General features: G+C 41.4%; 1 protein-coding gene across 2 annotated transcripts; it reads right to left on the bottom strand.

Moving 5' to 3' along the window:
* Nucleotides 1-41: 41 nt before the first annotated feature.
* On the bottom strand, nt 42-15075 carry EFCAB14 (EF-hand calcium binding domain 14). Of its 2 annotated transcripts, none has more exons than XM_041421243.1 (11): nt 14806-15075; nt 13725-13873; nt 10570-10715; nt 8865-8963; nt 7055-7165; nt 6406-6486; nt 5345-5536; nt 4598-4678; nt 3654-3765; nt 2698-2829; nt 42-1876 (listed from the first exon to the last, which is right to left on the bottom strand). In XM_041421243.1, exons 1-11 carry the CDS (start codon nt 14979-14981, stop codon nt 1701-1703), a joined length of 1455 nt encoding a protein of 484 aa, XP_041277177.1. In that variant the 5' UTR covers nt 14982-15075; the 3' UTR covers nt 42-1700. The 2 variants fall into 2 exon arrangements, with proteins under 2 accessions (XP_041277177.1, XP_041277178.1); XM_041421244.1 differs by having other exon boundaries at nt 3696-3765.
* Between the last annotated feature and the right edge of the window lie 6 nt (nt 15076-15081).

Below are 15081 nucleotides of genomic sequence, written 5' to 3'. Positions count from 1 at the left end.
ATGGCTATGATACAGTATGTACAAATAAAATATCAGAATGGTTACATTGTATTGCTTTTTTTCTTTATTTGGTTAAGGATTTATACAGTAATGTATAAAAGGGTATGGGAAGTGGAAAGAAGCAAGTGTTGGCTTCTTGTCCTCTCTGAAGCCAAGGGTGGTTGGTTTTGTTTTGTTTTTAAATACGGCGTTTTCAAATGTCACATCAAAAGCATTTTGGTACTGGGTGGCATCTGCATTACCCAAACAGGATAGAAGAGCAACAGTGAAAGAAGCCTAGGAAATGGGTAACAGGGCTCCAATTTGTACATTCCTTTGCTGATTCATACTTCCAAAATACAATCATTGATAAAACATCCAGTCTAAAGTTATATAAAAGTCAACAATTATGAACTGACTTCCTCATAAGCTGCTGTTTCAGCGAGGTGGGCAATTCCAACTCACTAATCATGCAAAAGACTCTTAACAAGATCAGTGATATTTGTGAGCAAAATTACCCAACTAGGCCCTGATCTAGCCTGTAAGAGAGAATCCCCTCTGCAAAAATATTTTTTAATATGTTCTGTGTTTAGATCCACTACTATGAACAGATCTTTTAAGTTCCTCCAGTAAGGAAACCTCACTTACAAACCATGTGTCAGTACAGAATGATGATGCGATTGCACATGCCTACACAGCTTTTTACATCCTTCTGTTGGCAAGGAGACAAAAAATAAAGGTACCAAGAAGGGATCACGGTCACAATAGTCAGGAAAGAGCTCACAAGTGTTCTCTGGGCCTTCCCACCCGCTCACACTCCTGGAGTGTAGCAGAGCACCGCTGAGATATGAACTGCTCAGGTGCTGCTCAGCAGGCTGCACTGTAGGCTTTTACCTCTTAAGCATCTATTAAAGCTATTTAATATGTTCATTTAAAAAAAATAAATAGACAGGCTCATCTCACAAAATATAATCTGAATGCAACGCAGCAAAGCCTAAACAACGCTGAAGTGAAAACTCAAGCACTCGGCAAGTTAATTGCTCCTGTAGGCTCATGATATAAAAACACTTTCAACTCTTCCCTTCAAAAACACATCCTGCTATAGATGGGCATGACTTACCCCTCCTGCTCTCCTCTGATTGAGGCCAGATTTATTCATGGATATAGTTAGTAAAAATCAAAAATTTAGCTGAATCTCTTAAACCTCATTCCAGGCTCAGTCTCTCATTATAAACAGCTTACTACCAACACAGCCCCTGACACAACTTGTCCTTAAATATGCATAATTTACTCTATCTCAAATATTTACAAGCAGAAGCAGCCCATCTTCACAAGACAGATTTTCCTTCTGCTCTACATAAAGTGCAGCTCTCTAATTTAAGGCAAATTTCAGTGAAATATAAAACCATAGTTTTATTTTAGTATGTACACATTTTAAATTATAAGCAATATCTCCCTTGAAAAGGAAATAACGAGAGGAAAATGTTTCCAAGTTTGGGAATTTCTGGATTTTAAAGTCCCAATATTATGTCCTATCGACATATAAATTTGTAAATTTCCTTTCAATAAATGCAACTGAAAAAAAGAGGTGGCAATGTGTACAGTAATTTAGCTCCAAAGATCAGTAAAACACTGGGAAAGTGCAGCCATAGTTTTTCATGTCCTGTAGCTTCCTTTAGCTACAGTAACGTCCACCAATATCACATTTCTAAACATACACCCTATACACCTAATGCTAATCTCAGTTCTTTTAGCGTGTATTTCTCATCTCCATCTGTGTCAAACTCCTTAAAGCTCTGTGATTCTTGGGCTGTGGAGCCAAACAGCTTTTGAAGGTCTTTGTATGAGAGTTTTCCATCAGCATCCGCAGGTGCTTTTTCAAACAGTTTCTGAAGATCTGCAAAGAGAACAAGGACTGAGAAACAGCTCCTCTAAGTACCCAGGAATACCCCATAAGCTGCTTTCCCAGTTTTACAGCACTGTCTCTTGGCACCCAGTAATTACATACAGCATCCCTGAGTGAGGAGTTTGCCTCCTATGTTGCCACAAGCTGCTGGTAACAGTTTAGGAGAAAAAAGCATGAACATTTCTGGATTAAATGACATTAAATCTGAAGAAAGTAATCCCTATTTCTGGCTACAGCTAACAGCCCATTTTACAACCACTAACTGCATGCAGATGCAGTTATCCCCCACAAAAGCAAGCTCTGAATGACTGTTGCTATACCAACAGGAGAGATGATATAAAGGGAAAAGTGTCTATTCACTTCCTGAGTTGCCCTTTCAGGAGCTGAAGGGACTGAACAGCAAGATCCAGAAACCATTCATCTGACCAGGCAGTGTTCTCTTGGAAAAAAGAATACAGAACAGAAAAAAAGCCCCAGAACATACACACTCATAGCTACTACTTTATCCTTCAGCATGTTAATTCTGCCCTTGACTTATCTCCCAGTCTCTGGGGCACTCAATGCAATACTTTGGTACTCAAAACAATTACAATTCACTAATAATGCACACTCCTGCTTAAATAACACTTTCTTTTCTTTTACATGCTCTTCTTTCAGTTTTTTTTCTTAACTGCTTTTTTTTTTTAGGAAAAAACCTTTTGTCCTCAAGCTTTTAAAATTGACCTCACACCTCCCAGAATGTTTATACTTATCCTCTCCTAAACATTTACATGAAATACTCAGAAGAAAAGGTCAGCCTAAAGAGGACATACCTTCAATGCTGGAAATTCCTGGTAAGGACAGATGGCTCAGCTGCCCATTTCTCTCTGTGTTGTCACCAGCTGACCTTGAAGCCACCCTTGAAAGGTCTGTGGGCTTTGCTGTAGTACTCTGACTACTCTCAACTGTTACAAAACAATTTCTATTAGTCTCACTGATTCCACAGAACTACAGCTATCAAAATGAAACAAAAAATCCAATAAAACTCTTTTTTTTTAATCACAGTAGCTTCTATGGGATAAGATTATGTAAGAATGTAGCAATACTGTAGCTGCCATATTTCAGACTGTAGCAGTGTTGCCTCTTTTTACTCTAATTGAAAGAACAGTTTTGGGACAGTCACACAGCTTTAATCTTCCATTCTGTTCTAGGAGGTGTGTATTTATAAACTCCCATACTTGGGAGTGTTTCCCCACTCTGAGGGTGCTGAAGAAGCTTCATTAAGCAAATTACATCTGCCCACCTGGGTTGCCTCCACCTTATCAACACCAATATTCCCCAACAACAAGGTATAAGTTTCCAAGCACCTGCTTGGAATGAACAAGCAGCACAGTTCTGTTGTAATGAAGTATTTAAAAATCTGATGTTCAGCAGAAGTGCAGAACTGAAGTCAGCAGAGGCAGAAACCTTTCCTCTCTGGCACACTTATATTTTGAAAAAGCAAAACCAGATGTTACTGGGTATGAAGTTCTACAGTTAATCACTGCCTGCCTTCAAACACCAGATACTAATCCATGTGAATCCTTCCATGCACGTTTTAAGTCACCTTCAAACTTTTGGAATCATACACAGTTTTCTGTTTTAGCAACATCCATTTCCTACCACTTTAACTAAAAAAGCCTTCATCAAAATCTTAAGGAACAGTCTAACTATCCACCTTAATTAGTTACTCTTTGAATTACACAGGGAATCTCCAGGTTCATGGATTACTGTTACAGGACATTCTTACCATTCTTTGATGCCTCAATAGGTCTGTCATTTTCTGACTTGCCTGTGAGAGCACTGATCAGCTGAAGAGTCTCTTTTAGTTTTGATACCTGAGGATCTCTAGTTCCTGCTTCCTGCATATGTACAAAAAAAAAAATCTTAAAATGCACCCCTTCAGTAGATGTAGAAGATCAGAAAAGGTAGTAATTTAAAATATGTCAGCACTTCTGACTTGAGTTTGAAGTATCTAGGCTGATCAAGTTTAAAATTCTAAACAAGATTTTAAAACAATAAACAAAGAAACAATCTATAGGAAGATACAATGAATAAATTCACACGGTCTGTAAGAAAACAACAGAATCAGCACCTCATCCTGAAAACAGGCAATTATTTTGCATATACTTATTTCAAAAGAATCTGATGTTTACTTTCTGTATTTCCTACAGAAAAGAGAAAGACACTGGAAAGCTACAACATAAAACAGTCAAGGACACTGGGAGTGAACACTTATACATTAATTAAACTGCTTCATTGCTTCCAAGGTTTGTCTGCAGTAGTGAATATCTTTGTGCAGAAGCCACTGCATCTCTGCTGAAGTAAAACTCCCAGATTTTTTAATCTGCAGCTCCTTTACTCTATTCATTGGTACATTCCCAAGGACAGGTTGAGTTCACATCAGTGCAAGACCAGAACTGACCGTGCAGCCTGTTCACTCACCCACCTTCTTTCCAGCAGATGGATACTAAACTCAGCAGCATCCCCTCCTATCCCCAGCCCCATTTGGCCTTTCAGTTATACTCACTCCCAGCCAGTGATGGACCATTACTGAGAGGGGCTTTCAGCAAGTCCCTCACTCCATCACTGCCTCTTTGCAGACCTTTGCTCAATTAAGGTCCATTTAAAACATCTTTAGAAAAACAATTACATGCTCTAATAATCAGTGTAATTTGTATTTCCTTACTTTACCTTCAGTTCTTTATTTGACTGAGTTTCACCATCTAGTTGATCTTCATTTTCCATTTTTAGAGAGGTAGTTGCATTATTCCCCTAGAGAAAAAAGAGCAGAGTTTATTCATGTGCTTTTTATTTTCTACAAGTTTCGTTCCTTCAAATTTGGCAGGCATTAAACAGAGATAAACCAGGGCAGAAACATTATAGAATAAACATGAAGTCATAAAAATGGGCTATATAATTTACCACAGCAACGTCAGCATGTGCCTTTATTGTTAAACATACAGAACATGTTGTCACAGACTTACCCCCTGTGGCAAACAGAAAACACTGGAAGAATTTATGAACTTATTTAGAAGGTTTTTTTAATTATTGGGGGTTTTTTTTAGAATTTAACCACTGTTGAACAAATGCAGAGTCCCACTTAGCACCTCGGTGGGTCTTAAGAGATCTATGCCAGAGTGATTCCTAAAACAGCTCGGTTTGTGAATCCTGCCTCATAAAACAACCACCCAGCTCTTAAATGTCACAGTGTTTTGGACACTTTCCTGTAGATACTGCAGGAAAGAACTGAAATACTGCTTCTGAGACACTCTTAATGCTGGTTATCTGATGAGGAACAAACTCCAGCCTTTTATAAATGAACTCCCAAGTATCTCAAGTTTCCCTCTGACATTTTCTTGAGTTAGCTCTGAAAAGCTGTATCTGCAGTGAAAGGGAAGTAGTAGCCTGAGGAAACGCCCTGAGCCATCAAACTCTTACCAGGATGGTGGATGAGTTCTCTCTTTTGTCCGGATTTTTCACAACCAGGGGAGAGTTTTCCAACAGTGTAACTTTCCGGCTGAGGTTGCCAATGGCTGAATCCACATTTAGAAGCTTGATGTCATTCAGCTTTTGGTACACCACCACAGTATTATTTAGCTGTTCCAAAGCTGCATGCAGTGCCTGGCTTTCCTGAAATATCAACAGGGCACGTGTCAGTTTACCCAACCTCTGCAGCAACTCCTGCTATTAACAACACGACTGACCCAGTTTAACTGGGCAGACTTTGGGCTGGCTCTCCACTGACACCACTGAAAACATCCAACTGGGAGCTTCCAGAAAGTTATTCTAACTTTCTAAAAGTTTGAAACTGAGATTCTTCCCCAGGGCTAACCTCTTTGTTGCTAATATAATCACTTCAGCTGTGCAGTGAACACAGAAAGCCTATTCATCTCATTTTCCAGGTCAAGCTTTGTAAGCACAACGATTTTTCCCAAGAAAGCATGTACTGGGCATATTTATATACAGGATTCATTTTTGAGGAAGATATTGACTGTATTAAATGTAAATAAGTGCAGTCATTCTGTTCCAACCCATTCAGCTAAACACCTACACATTAAACTTTTTTTTTTTTGGTTGCTGAATTACTGTTTTCCACATCTCATTACAGTGAGAGTGACTCAGTACATGCCACTCCCAAGTTTGCTCAGATTAGCAAGTACCTGCCATAAAATCCACTCCACTAAAAACCTTTAACTTATTTCCATTTACTTTAGCAAAGCACACCTATAATTTGTCAGATATTGGTTTCACTGTTCTTACTACTCACCCAACCAGAACACAAAAAAACCCCTCTCTCAGACCAGGGCACTTTTCCTGTTTGCACATACACAGGAACAAACTAGAGGAAAATTATCTTATTATTTGCTTTAAAGCATGCTATCTACATTGTCTTGATAAAAAACCATGTTTTTTGCACACTACAGTACTGCAAAACACATGGGTAAGTTACATATCCATGACACTTGTACCAAAATTCCTTATGCAAGGGAGAAAAATACCTTTTTGCAGTATTCTGTCTGATTTCCCTCAGTCCTTGGCACAACAGTGGAGGGAAGTGAAGGCAGCTGTTTTAATTCCTTCTAAGGAAAGAAGTAGAAAATTGTGTTACAAAACCCCTGTGAATAAGTGTCTGGCAGACTGTAGCTAAGGATGTTTTGTTACAAGTACAGTCACTCAGGTCTGCTGTGCATGCAGTATCTAAACTAGGCTAATAGTTTTCTCTTTCAAACACATAAGGTCCAAATTTATTTTCATTAAACCCTCGTAATTAACTCCTCTCCATTTAATGAAGTATTATGATACATATTTCACTGCTACCATACACGCTGACATATCTGCAATGTTTTTAGAGCACCCGCTGACTGAATCAAGCTTTATTATGTGTCTAATTTAGATATTATCTGCAAGAATTCTTATATTGCAATTTAGCAGAAAAACTGTAATTATTGGTTTAGTTTGTTAATCCCAAGTGAGAGGTCAGGATAAATACAGTGAGTAGTTTCTGCTGAAGACAGTCAGTAATTTTATCCTTGTATAGGCTCTTAATTCAACCAACAAACTATATCAATATTCTGACATCTCCAAACTTCAAGCATTTCTTTAACTTGCTTCATATTAGGCAGTGTTACAGCAGTGCATTTTTCTTACCACATCATTCTGGAGTACTTCTATGGATTTCTTGTATTCCTCAATGGCTGTCTGTATATTTTCAACATCATGAGCCACACTGGTAAGGGTGCTACCTATGTTGGCTACAGTCTGCAATAAAAGAGATGACAGAAATCTCAGCCTTCCCCAAACTGCACTGTCCCAAAGTACCAATCAGCTAAACACAATGTTTTGTTAGTGAAACTGCAGGCAGATTGCCACAAACTTTCAGACACATGAGTTTGAAGAATTTTTTTCAGTCAAAACTGCAAACTACACCAAATGCAACCTGTGCCCTGGAGGATGTCAGGACACCTTCAGCACCAGGAACAAAAGCCACTGCTCAAGAGGAATTCCTTCAGTAATCCTTCAGGATTTTAACACCAGCAGGCATCCTTACTTCTAGTAATAGTACCTACAAGGAAAAAAGGCTCAAGAAAACCAAATCCCACATAAGAATGGCAATCTTGTCATAGGATCACTTAGGTTGGCAAGGACCTCTAAGACTGAGTCCAGCTGTTAACTCAGCAATGCCAAGTCACTAATCCATGTCCCCAGCTCCTGTCCATGTCCTTTAAATACCTTCAGGGATGGCAACTGCAGTAGCTCCACGTGCAGCCTGCTCCACTGTTTGATACACCATTCAGTGAAAAAATTTTTCCTGTAATCCAATCTAAACATCCACTGGCACAGCTTTAGGTTATTTCCTCTTGTCCTATCACTTGTCACTTGAGAGAACAGCCTGACCCTCCACCTCCTTTCAGGGAGTTGTGGAGAGTGTAAGTCCCCCCTGAGCCTCCTCTTCTCCAAGCTAAACACCCCCAGCTGCTCCTCCTCAGACTTGTGCTCCAAACCCTTCCCCAGCTCCACTGCTCTTCTCTAGACACTCTCCAGCCCCTCAATGTCCTCCCTGAATTGAGGGGCCCAGAACTGGGCACAGGATTTGAGGTGTGACCTCAGCAGTGCCCAGTACAGGAGGACAATCACTGCCCTGGTCCTGCTGGCCACACTCCTCCTGATGACAACATCCCTTCAGACTTGCTTCTGGCCAGGACACAGTGAAAATCCAGCCTGTTTGTAGCAGCAAGTAAGGAGCTTAGGAAACAGCTTTGTACTCCTCCCAGAAAAAGAAATGCTGGCAGCCCCATCAGCCACACCACACTCATTTCTTTGCATATCTCTACCTTGTTAATTATACATTAATTTTGTAGGGATAGGAAATGAGATGTGGCAACCCATAATGCCACAAAGACTGGACTAACATTAGGTGTTAGCCCAACATAAATGTGTATTGCTGAATAAACAGAACAGCCATGGAATAACCAGGCATGTTTCAAAAAGCCATTCTTTTAACCTAAATAAACATGACAGTTCTTTGGTAAAGAATGCTCAGTAAGGCACACAGTAAGATATCATATTAACAGAAAGCAATACATTTCATTTTCCAATTAAAAAAAACTAAACAGGCCACCTATTTGCATGCAGTTATAAAACTTTTTCCAAGTGTCTCACATGATACTAAGATTAGCAACTTGAAGGAAAGTAACCAGAAAGATCAGCTCCAAGGTACACATGGACAGCACAATACAAACAAATGCATCTCCAAAAGGGATAAACAAAGCCTTTAAATTTTTTACCTACTACACATTACCTTAGGACCATACAATTTATGAAGTCAAATTTTAAAGACAAGAGAAGCAAATATTCCTTGCAACTCAGGTAGCTCCTGCTGTCAGTGCTGTCCCCAAGAGCCCAGCTGCAGCTTAACACACAGAACACATTTAGTGATTGCCACATTTACAGTACTTACCTTCTGAAGTTTCTCTACTGTGAGAGGAAGAGAAATCAGGTCAGCAGCAGATTTTATATTGTTTTTGAGATGATTTACTGTTGAGGTCAAGAGTGATATCTAAAACCAAAAAAGAGTACTCAGAATTAGGCAACACAATCCTGATTCTGATCTCCCCCAATACTGATGGCTTAATGTGTAACATTAAAACATAAAGCAATACAAAATTATACATGTACACACAAAAACCACGCCTGTCTCTAGGTTAGAAATCCTGCCTAAGCTACATTAAAAATATTCTTGAAAAAGAGCAAGTTTTTGTTTAACTATTTTTTAAAACCAAATGAAGGCCACAGAAAACCCTCCTTTTCAGTAACGTACCCTCTGACAGTTTTACATTCACTCTCTTACAGAGAGAGGCTGTTGCCCAAAAAAGACTTTAAAAATTGTGCAAGAAGTCTTCATGTGGAAGTCTTCATGAAAAGCAAATCAAATCACCCACGAAACCTGTCTGGCAAAACCCAGCAAAGCCATGCAACCTCTCCAGCTGAGTGACAGGCAAAGTTGCACCTATCATCCAAACCCTCTGCTACATCCATGGAACAGAGACTAAAATTCACTTTCTTCTGGTTAAAAAACAAAGTTGTTTTGCAAGTTGAGGAACAGATCTTAATTTTACATTAGGTCAATGTAAACCAGCTGGCATGCAGACTCTCCAGCTCACAGCTGTGAACATCAGCTGAGATTATTCCCAGCAGCACATCCCAACAATTCACAGATAAAAACAACAGCAAGAAAATTTTGATCCCCTGAAGATCTGGTTCAGAGTGTAACCAGACCCTGAAGTAACCTGAGGGCCTGCAAGAACCACGTGCAAGTATCTTTAACAGCCAGGTTAAAGAGCATTTTAAGTCTGACGAAGAGCCTGAATAACTGTGGCTAAAACAGTGAGATGCTAAAGAAAGCAAATCAAATTTTCAGATGTGCCCCAGTAAGCACTTGACCACCACAAGGGACTGAAGAAAAATCCATCTAAGCAGGCACCTCAGTACTCTAACAAATTAAACCAGAGCACCTGGGTCAAGAAGAGTTCCCCACACACACCCCTCGATACCATTCACTGTGAGCAGCTCTGAACTTTTACCCTCCAGGGCAGAAATCTCAGTAAAAGCCTTGTGGGATGCTTCATTTGCAGTGTGAGTTAATAGAGCAGCTGAGCAAAGAGCTCTCTGGTAAGTGGCTTAGCTCTAGCCCCATCAACAGAGCCAAGATTTACACCAGCTCAGAGGCTGAGTGTGTGCTAGCAGGTTTTATATTCATAGGACATCAAGCCTTATTTTGTAGAAACAGGAGCTTGCTCTGAGTCAGGTAACTCTTTTCCACACTTAAAAAACATTCTCAGAAATTTTAAATGTCAAATCTCTCATCATAAACATCACAACTATTTGGCAGGAAAATTAAGAATTGCACAGTTCTTGGGCTCTTTTAAATTCTGCCTGAACTGCCTCTGGTTATGCAATTTCTCCTCTTATGATCAGTTTCCAGCCCAGCTGGATCCTCAAGCTGTTTTTTGCTTGTTTATAATGAGGTTTATACTCTGTTTGAACTTTAAAAATAAAAGCTATGTATATGGCCACAGAAGTCCTTATATAAAATTAATTTCCATTAAAAATAACTGAATGGGTATTTTATTATTTTTCAAAACCAAGGACTGATTCCCTCTCACCTGTTTATTGATCTCTGTGATATTTATCCAAATTTTACTCAGCCCCAGTTCTCCAGTCTCAATTTGTTCTAGCTGCTTTTGGTTCTGCACCAAATCTTCATTTAGTTTGGGAATTTCTTGGAATGATGTCTTTTGATTAGATTCCACTAAAAGAATGAAAAAACAATTAAAAGCAAATCAAAACAAAAATCCAGGTAAACAACACTAAAAGTCATAAAACAAATTACAAACAGCAACATCTACAACAGGAAAAGAAGGCAATAACAGTTTCTACATACAGATTTATTGCCAGTCTGGATTCAGTGTTTGCTCAGAACGACAGCTCTTTTTTGTTTTAAGAGTACCAATATCTGCAGAGAGAACCCAGAGAGACTGTACTAAATTTAACACTTTGCATAGTCCTGTCATTCTGGCAAACCTCAGCAGGTCTTTATTTAGTGCAGTTATTTTGCATTACCTCCACAGGGGAACATGAAATAGTAATGGGCCTGTGAATAATAAAGAGTTGCCAACAGTCCCAGGGCAAAGGAGGCAGGTGAAATGAACCTCAGTGCCCTTTTCAAGCCTGCAGAGGGGCTGCTGACGATGAAGCGAATTCCAAGGAGATTAATGTTAATTAGTTGCTCTGTGTGACAGAAAGACAACTAAAAAAATAATGTACAAGCTTATGCACTAGTACCTGTTGGTAAACAAATCAGTAAACAAGGTGTTTGGAAATTAAGTCAGTTATTACTACAATTAATATTACAGGAAGGGGGAAACATGCAGCTCAGAGCAATTCCAGTGAGCCTCAGAAATGCAGCTCTTCCAGATCTGCAGTGACTAAGCTGTTTAGCTGTGCTGTGAGGCAATCCTAAATCCCTAGGTCTGATAAACAAATAAGCAAAGGTTTTGAGATGAAGATGACAGAGTTCTCCAAAATCTGCTCATCCACCCTGTAAGGCAACACTGGAAGGCTCCACAGCAATCGGCCCTCGTTCAGAGCAGACTGCCAAGAGCAGTGGGACCTGTGTGATGTGTAGCTGGCACATCCCAGAACAAACTTCCATGTGTGACCCATCCAGTCAAAAGGAGAAGCCCAAACACACAAAACGGGAAAGCTGTGCACCACCTCACTTCTCTTTAAGCAAGTTCTAAAAATACTTCCTAGGTGCAAAGAAATCTGCACTGGATCACCCAAGGTCCAAACGCTTCTGGGCAGGTAAACCTTGGAAGGTGTACTTTAGCCAAAACAGACTGAGAACTAATTTGTGCATTTGACACAAGCAGCTCACACTAAATCTCATGTTTTCATAGGCTTTTGTAGACAAAATATTTTCCATTTTGTCACTCTCACTGTGAAAAATGGACTCCACTTGAAGAGTTTTTTGGAGCACTAGGAAGGTTAAATGCCCCGTGCTGTCAGCATCATTGCTGACAACTGAAGGGAAACACTACATGACTTCCTCCTATTCCAAAGATACTTGATGCAAAGACATCTTGTTTATAAAAAGCACTCACCCCATGCTCACTTTGTGCAAAGCGTGGCAGAGCATACCAAATACTGTCACAAACACCTGCTCTTATGGGGAAAAAAGTCTGGATGAAGAGTCAGAGAACGATTCCTTTTCCAAACTTGCTGTATGACAGATGGGTCACCTGCCTTTGTTTCTCTGTTCACCCACACATTTCACCGAGGCAAAATGTTACCTTTGAGAACCAGGCTGTTCTTGCTGCCTGTTTTTTTGTTGTGGTATTTAAATGCTGTGCCTCATTATGAGGCTCCCATCCAACTCCTAGGCACGGTATAATGATGGCAAGGAAATTTGACACGTTTATCACCAGGCAAAGCCTTTAATGCACAGCTTTTCTATCAGATCTACTAAGAGGAAAACAGGGCCCTCTGTAATTGCCAAGCAGGGAGAACAGCTGCTTTAACAAAGAGCTCTGTGTTGAACAGGAATGATGAAACTTAACTACACCAAAGCCAACAAATGCTGTCCTCTTGCAAAACTTTTGCCACCAGCACACCCTTAAAGGGAAGCAGTACATGAAGAGCAGCAGTTCCTGACCCAGAACACAGAAACAGCCACTGCTGGGAACACTCCCAGCCACAAAGCAGCACCTGGAACTGCATCCTCCAGAACTGGTGGACAGCAACTACAGCTAACTTTTAGAGTTCACTATCAGTTAACACAAAAGCCCACCTATCAGCAATTCCCTCACACCCAGCCAGCCTGTTCCACCTTGGCAGACAACTCCCACCGCACATGCCTGAACAGGAACACCTGAACAGCAACACCAAGAATTCCTACACACATTTCCTCAATGCCTCTTTTATCACAACCAAGACAACACCTTTGCTTGCCTTTTTCAATCTACACAGGATTTCAAACACTACTAACATAAGGCACCAAAACACATCTTGTGCCCAGAGGTGAGGTACAGAGAGCCAAGAGCATACCTTACATGCACGTATCACCATTTGCTCTACCTCAGCCTACAGAAATTATTATACTGAAAATCTTGGCATGGGAATCTTGACGTGGACGGACAAAACCTGAGCTTTACAAGCAAAACACTTCATCTTGACTCCACACTTCAAAGTATTAAACATATTAACTCCACACCACACGTAGCCCAACGTAAAAGTTGAACAAAAACAGGCAAGTGCAAGCAAAATAAACATTCAGAGGATACAGAGGGAAAATATAGTACAACATTCAGGCAACATTCAAACTGCAGTAATTCCATAGCAAGTATCAGAGATTTTAAAAGAGTTCAAGATAAGACCATCATTTTTCTTAATTTTTTTTTTTTTCAGAATTACCTAGACTGCTTTGACAGGTCTGATCAGAACTTTTTAAACAGGGTCTTTCTTTGGAAGAGAGCACTCTGAAGACCAAAGTCAGGAATTTTAGAAATGTATATACAAGCAACTACAGGCCCACCCAGCCCAGTGTCCCTGCTCCTCAGAAGATACAGAGCAGGCAAGAATATCTAGCATTCACCTTAGATTCACTAAGTGTCTGTGTTCCTGGCTCAGAGCACTCCTCAATTCAGATGTTATCTGTCTGCTCAGTATTTTCAGACTTGGACTGAGCAGGAAAGCAACTAAAGCTCTACATACTGCCCAAAAAAATGTGAAATGAAATAGTAGTTACATTCATACTTACTAGTTCGAAACTTCTCCTTTATTGCATCCAAATCCTCCTTGAGAGCCACCTGCATCCAGACTAAGCCAACACACGCGACCACACAAGCAGCGAGAATGACAAACGCACATAAAGGGTAACAGAACCTGCAGCATCGCAGGTAGTCTCCCCTGCAGAAAACAAAGTAACAGCTTGTGAATATACAGCAGCCCCTGGAAAAGTGTTACTTTAAATGCTATTCTAGCAAAGTAAGGGACAGCGTTGTAACAGCACACATTTTGGCTGACAAGGGCTAACAAAGAGCATTTTCAGGAATAAATAAGGCTATAAAGACAGGTTAGGGCTGTTACTCTCTATTCAGTTTATCCTCAGTAGGCTCATCTAACGTATTTAAAAGCAGCTGTTAGGTTTCCTTCACTAAAATATCCTGCTCTGCTGACATAAACTTATGTCAGGCACATCTCCTTGACAGCTTGAAAAACACGCTCCAAGACAAGGCATTACCATAATGTTATGGACAAGTACTTCTAGAGCGTTCTGAATTGTGAAAGCCTAGGCTTCCCTGAGACATGCCTACTTTCAGGTATGCACAGAGGCCCAATTATTAATGCTGTTACTTAACTCAAAAGCTTATTTACTGGCAAAAGCACAGCACGTCCCCGAGAAAACCAGCACTGTGACAGCTCGCAGGACGGTGCCACGCTGAGCACACACACGGGTTAACTGCGCCCAGCATCTCCAGGAGCTGCCCCCAAGTTTATTCCACAAAGACTTGAGCTGAGTGGAGCACAAAACAGAAAAATAATAATAATAAAAAGCCAGAGTAGGGTCCAGTGGGAGCTGTCCCTGGCCGTGGCCAGGGGTTGGAACTAGGTGATCTTTAAGGTCCCTTCCAATTCAAGCCACTCTGCGACCCGATATACTTTTATCCCGACAGGCGACCAGCGGGGTCGGACACGCTCCGAGCAGCTCCGGTTGTCCCCTGGCAGTCCCCAGCCCCTTTCAGCCCCAGCAGCGAACCCGACCCGCGGAAGGCAGCGCAGCCCCGCCGCGGAGCGGGGCAGGACCGTCCGAGCAGGGCCCCGCCGCGCCCGGGACTCACTTTCCGCAGCGGCCCCGCGCCCCTGCGAACTCGTCCTCCTCGGAGCTGGACTCGGAGTCGGAGGCGGGCGGCTCGGTGCGCAGCAGCCGGTGGCCCGAGCCCTTCTTGGCGGGCTTCTTCCTGCGGCCGTCGGCGGCCAGGCCGATGAGGGCGTTCAGCTCCTTCCGCTTCTTCATCCTCTTGTGGGGCGGCGGCGCGGCCGGCGGCTGGCTCCCGCCCGCCTCCTCCTCCTTCTCCTCGGCCGCCGCCAGCGCGCCCCGGCTCGCCAGCCTGCGG

Source organism: Onychostruthus taczanowskii, unplaced genomic scaffold (assembly GCF_017590055.1).
Source record: "Onychostruthus taczanowskii isolate IOZ18803 unplaced genomic scaffold, ASM1759005v1 scaffold7, whole genome shotgun sequence".
NCBI lineage: Eukaryota > Metazoa > Chordata > Aves > Passeriformes > Passeridae > Onychostruthus > Onychostruthus taczanowskii.
Note: the sequence above shows the minus strand (reverse complement) of the source record. Positions and strands in the feature narration are given on the sequence as shown.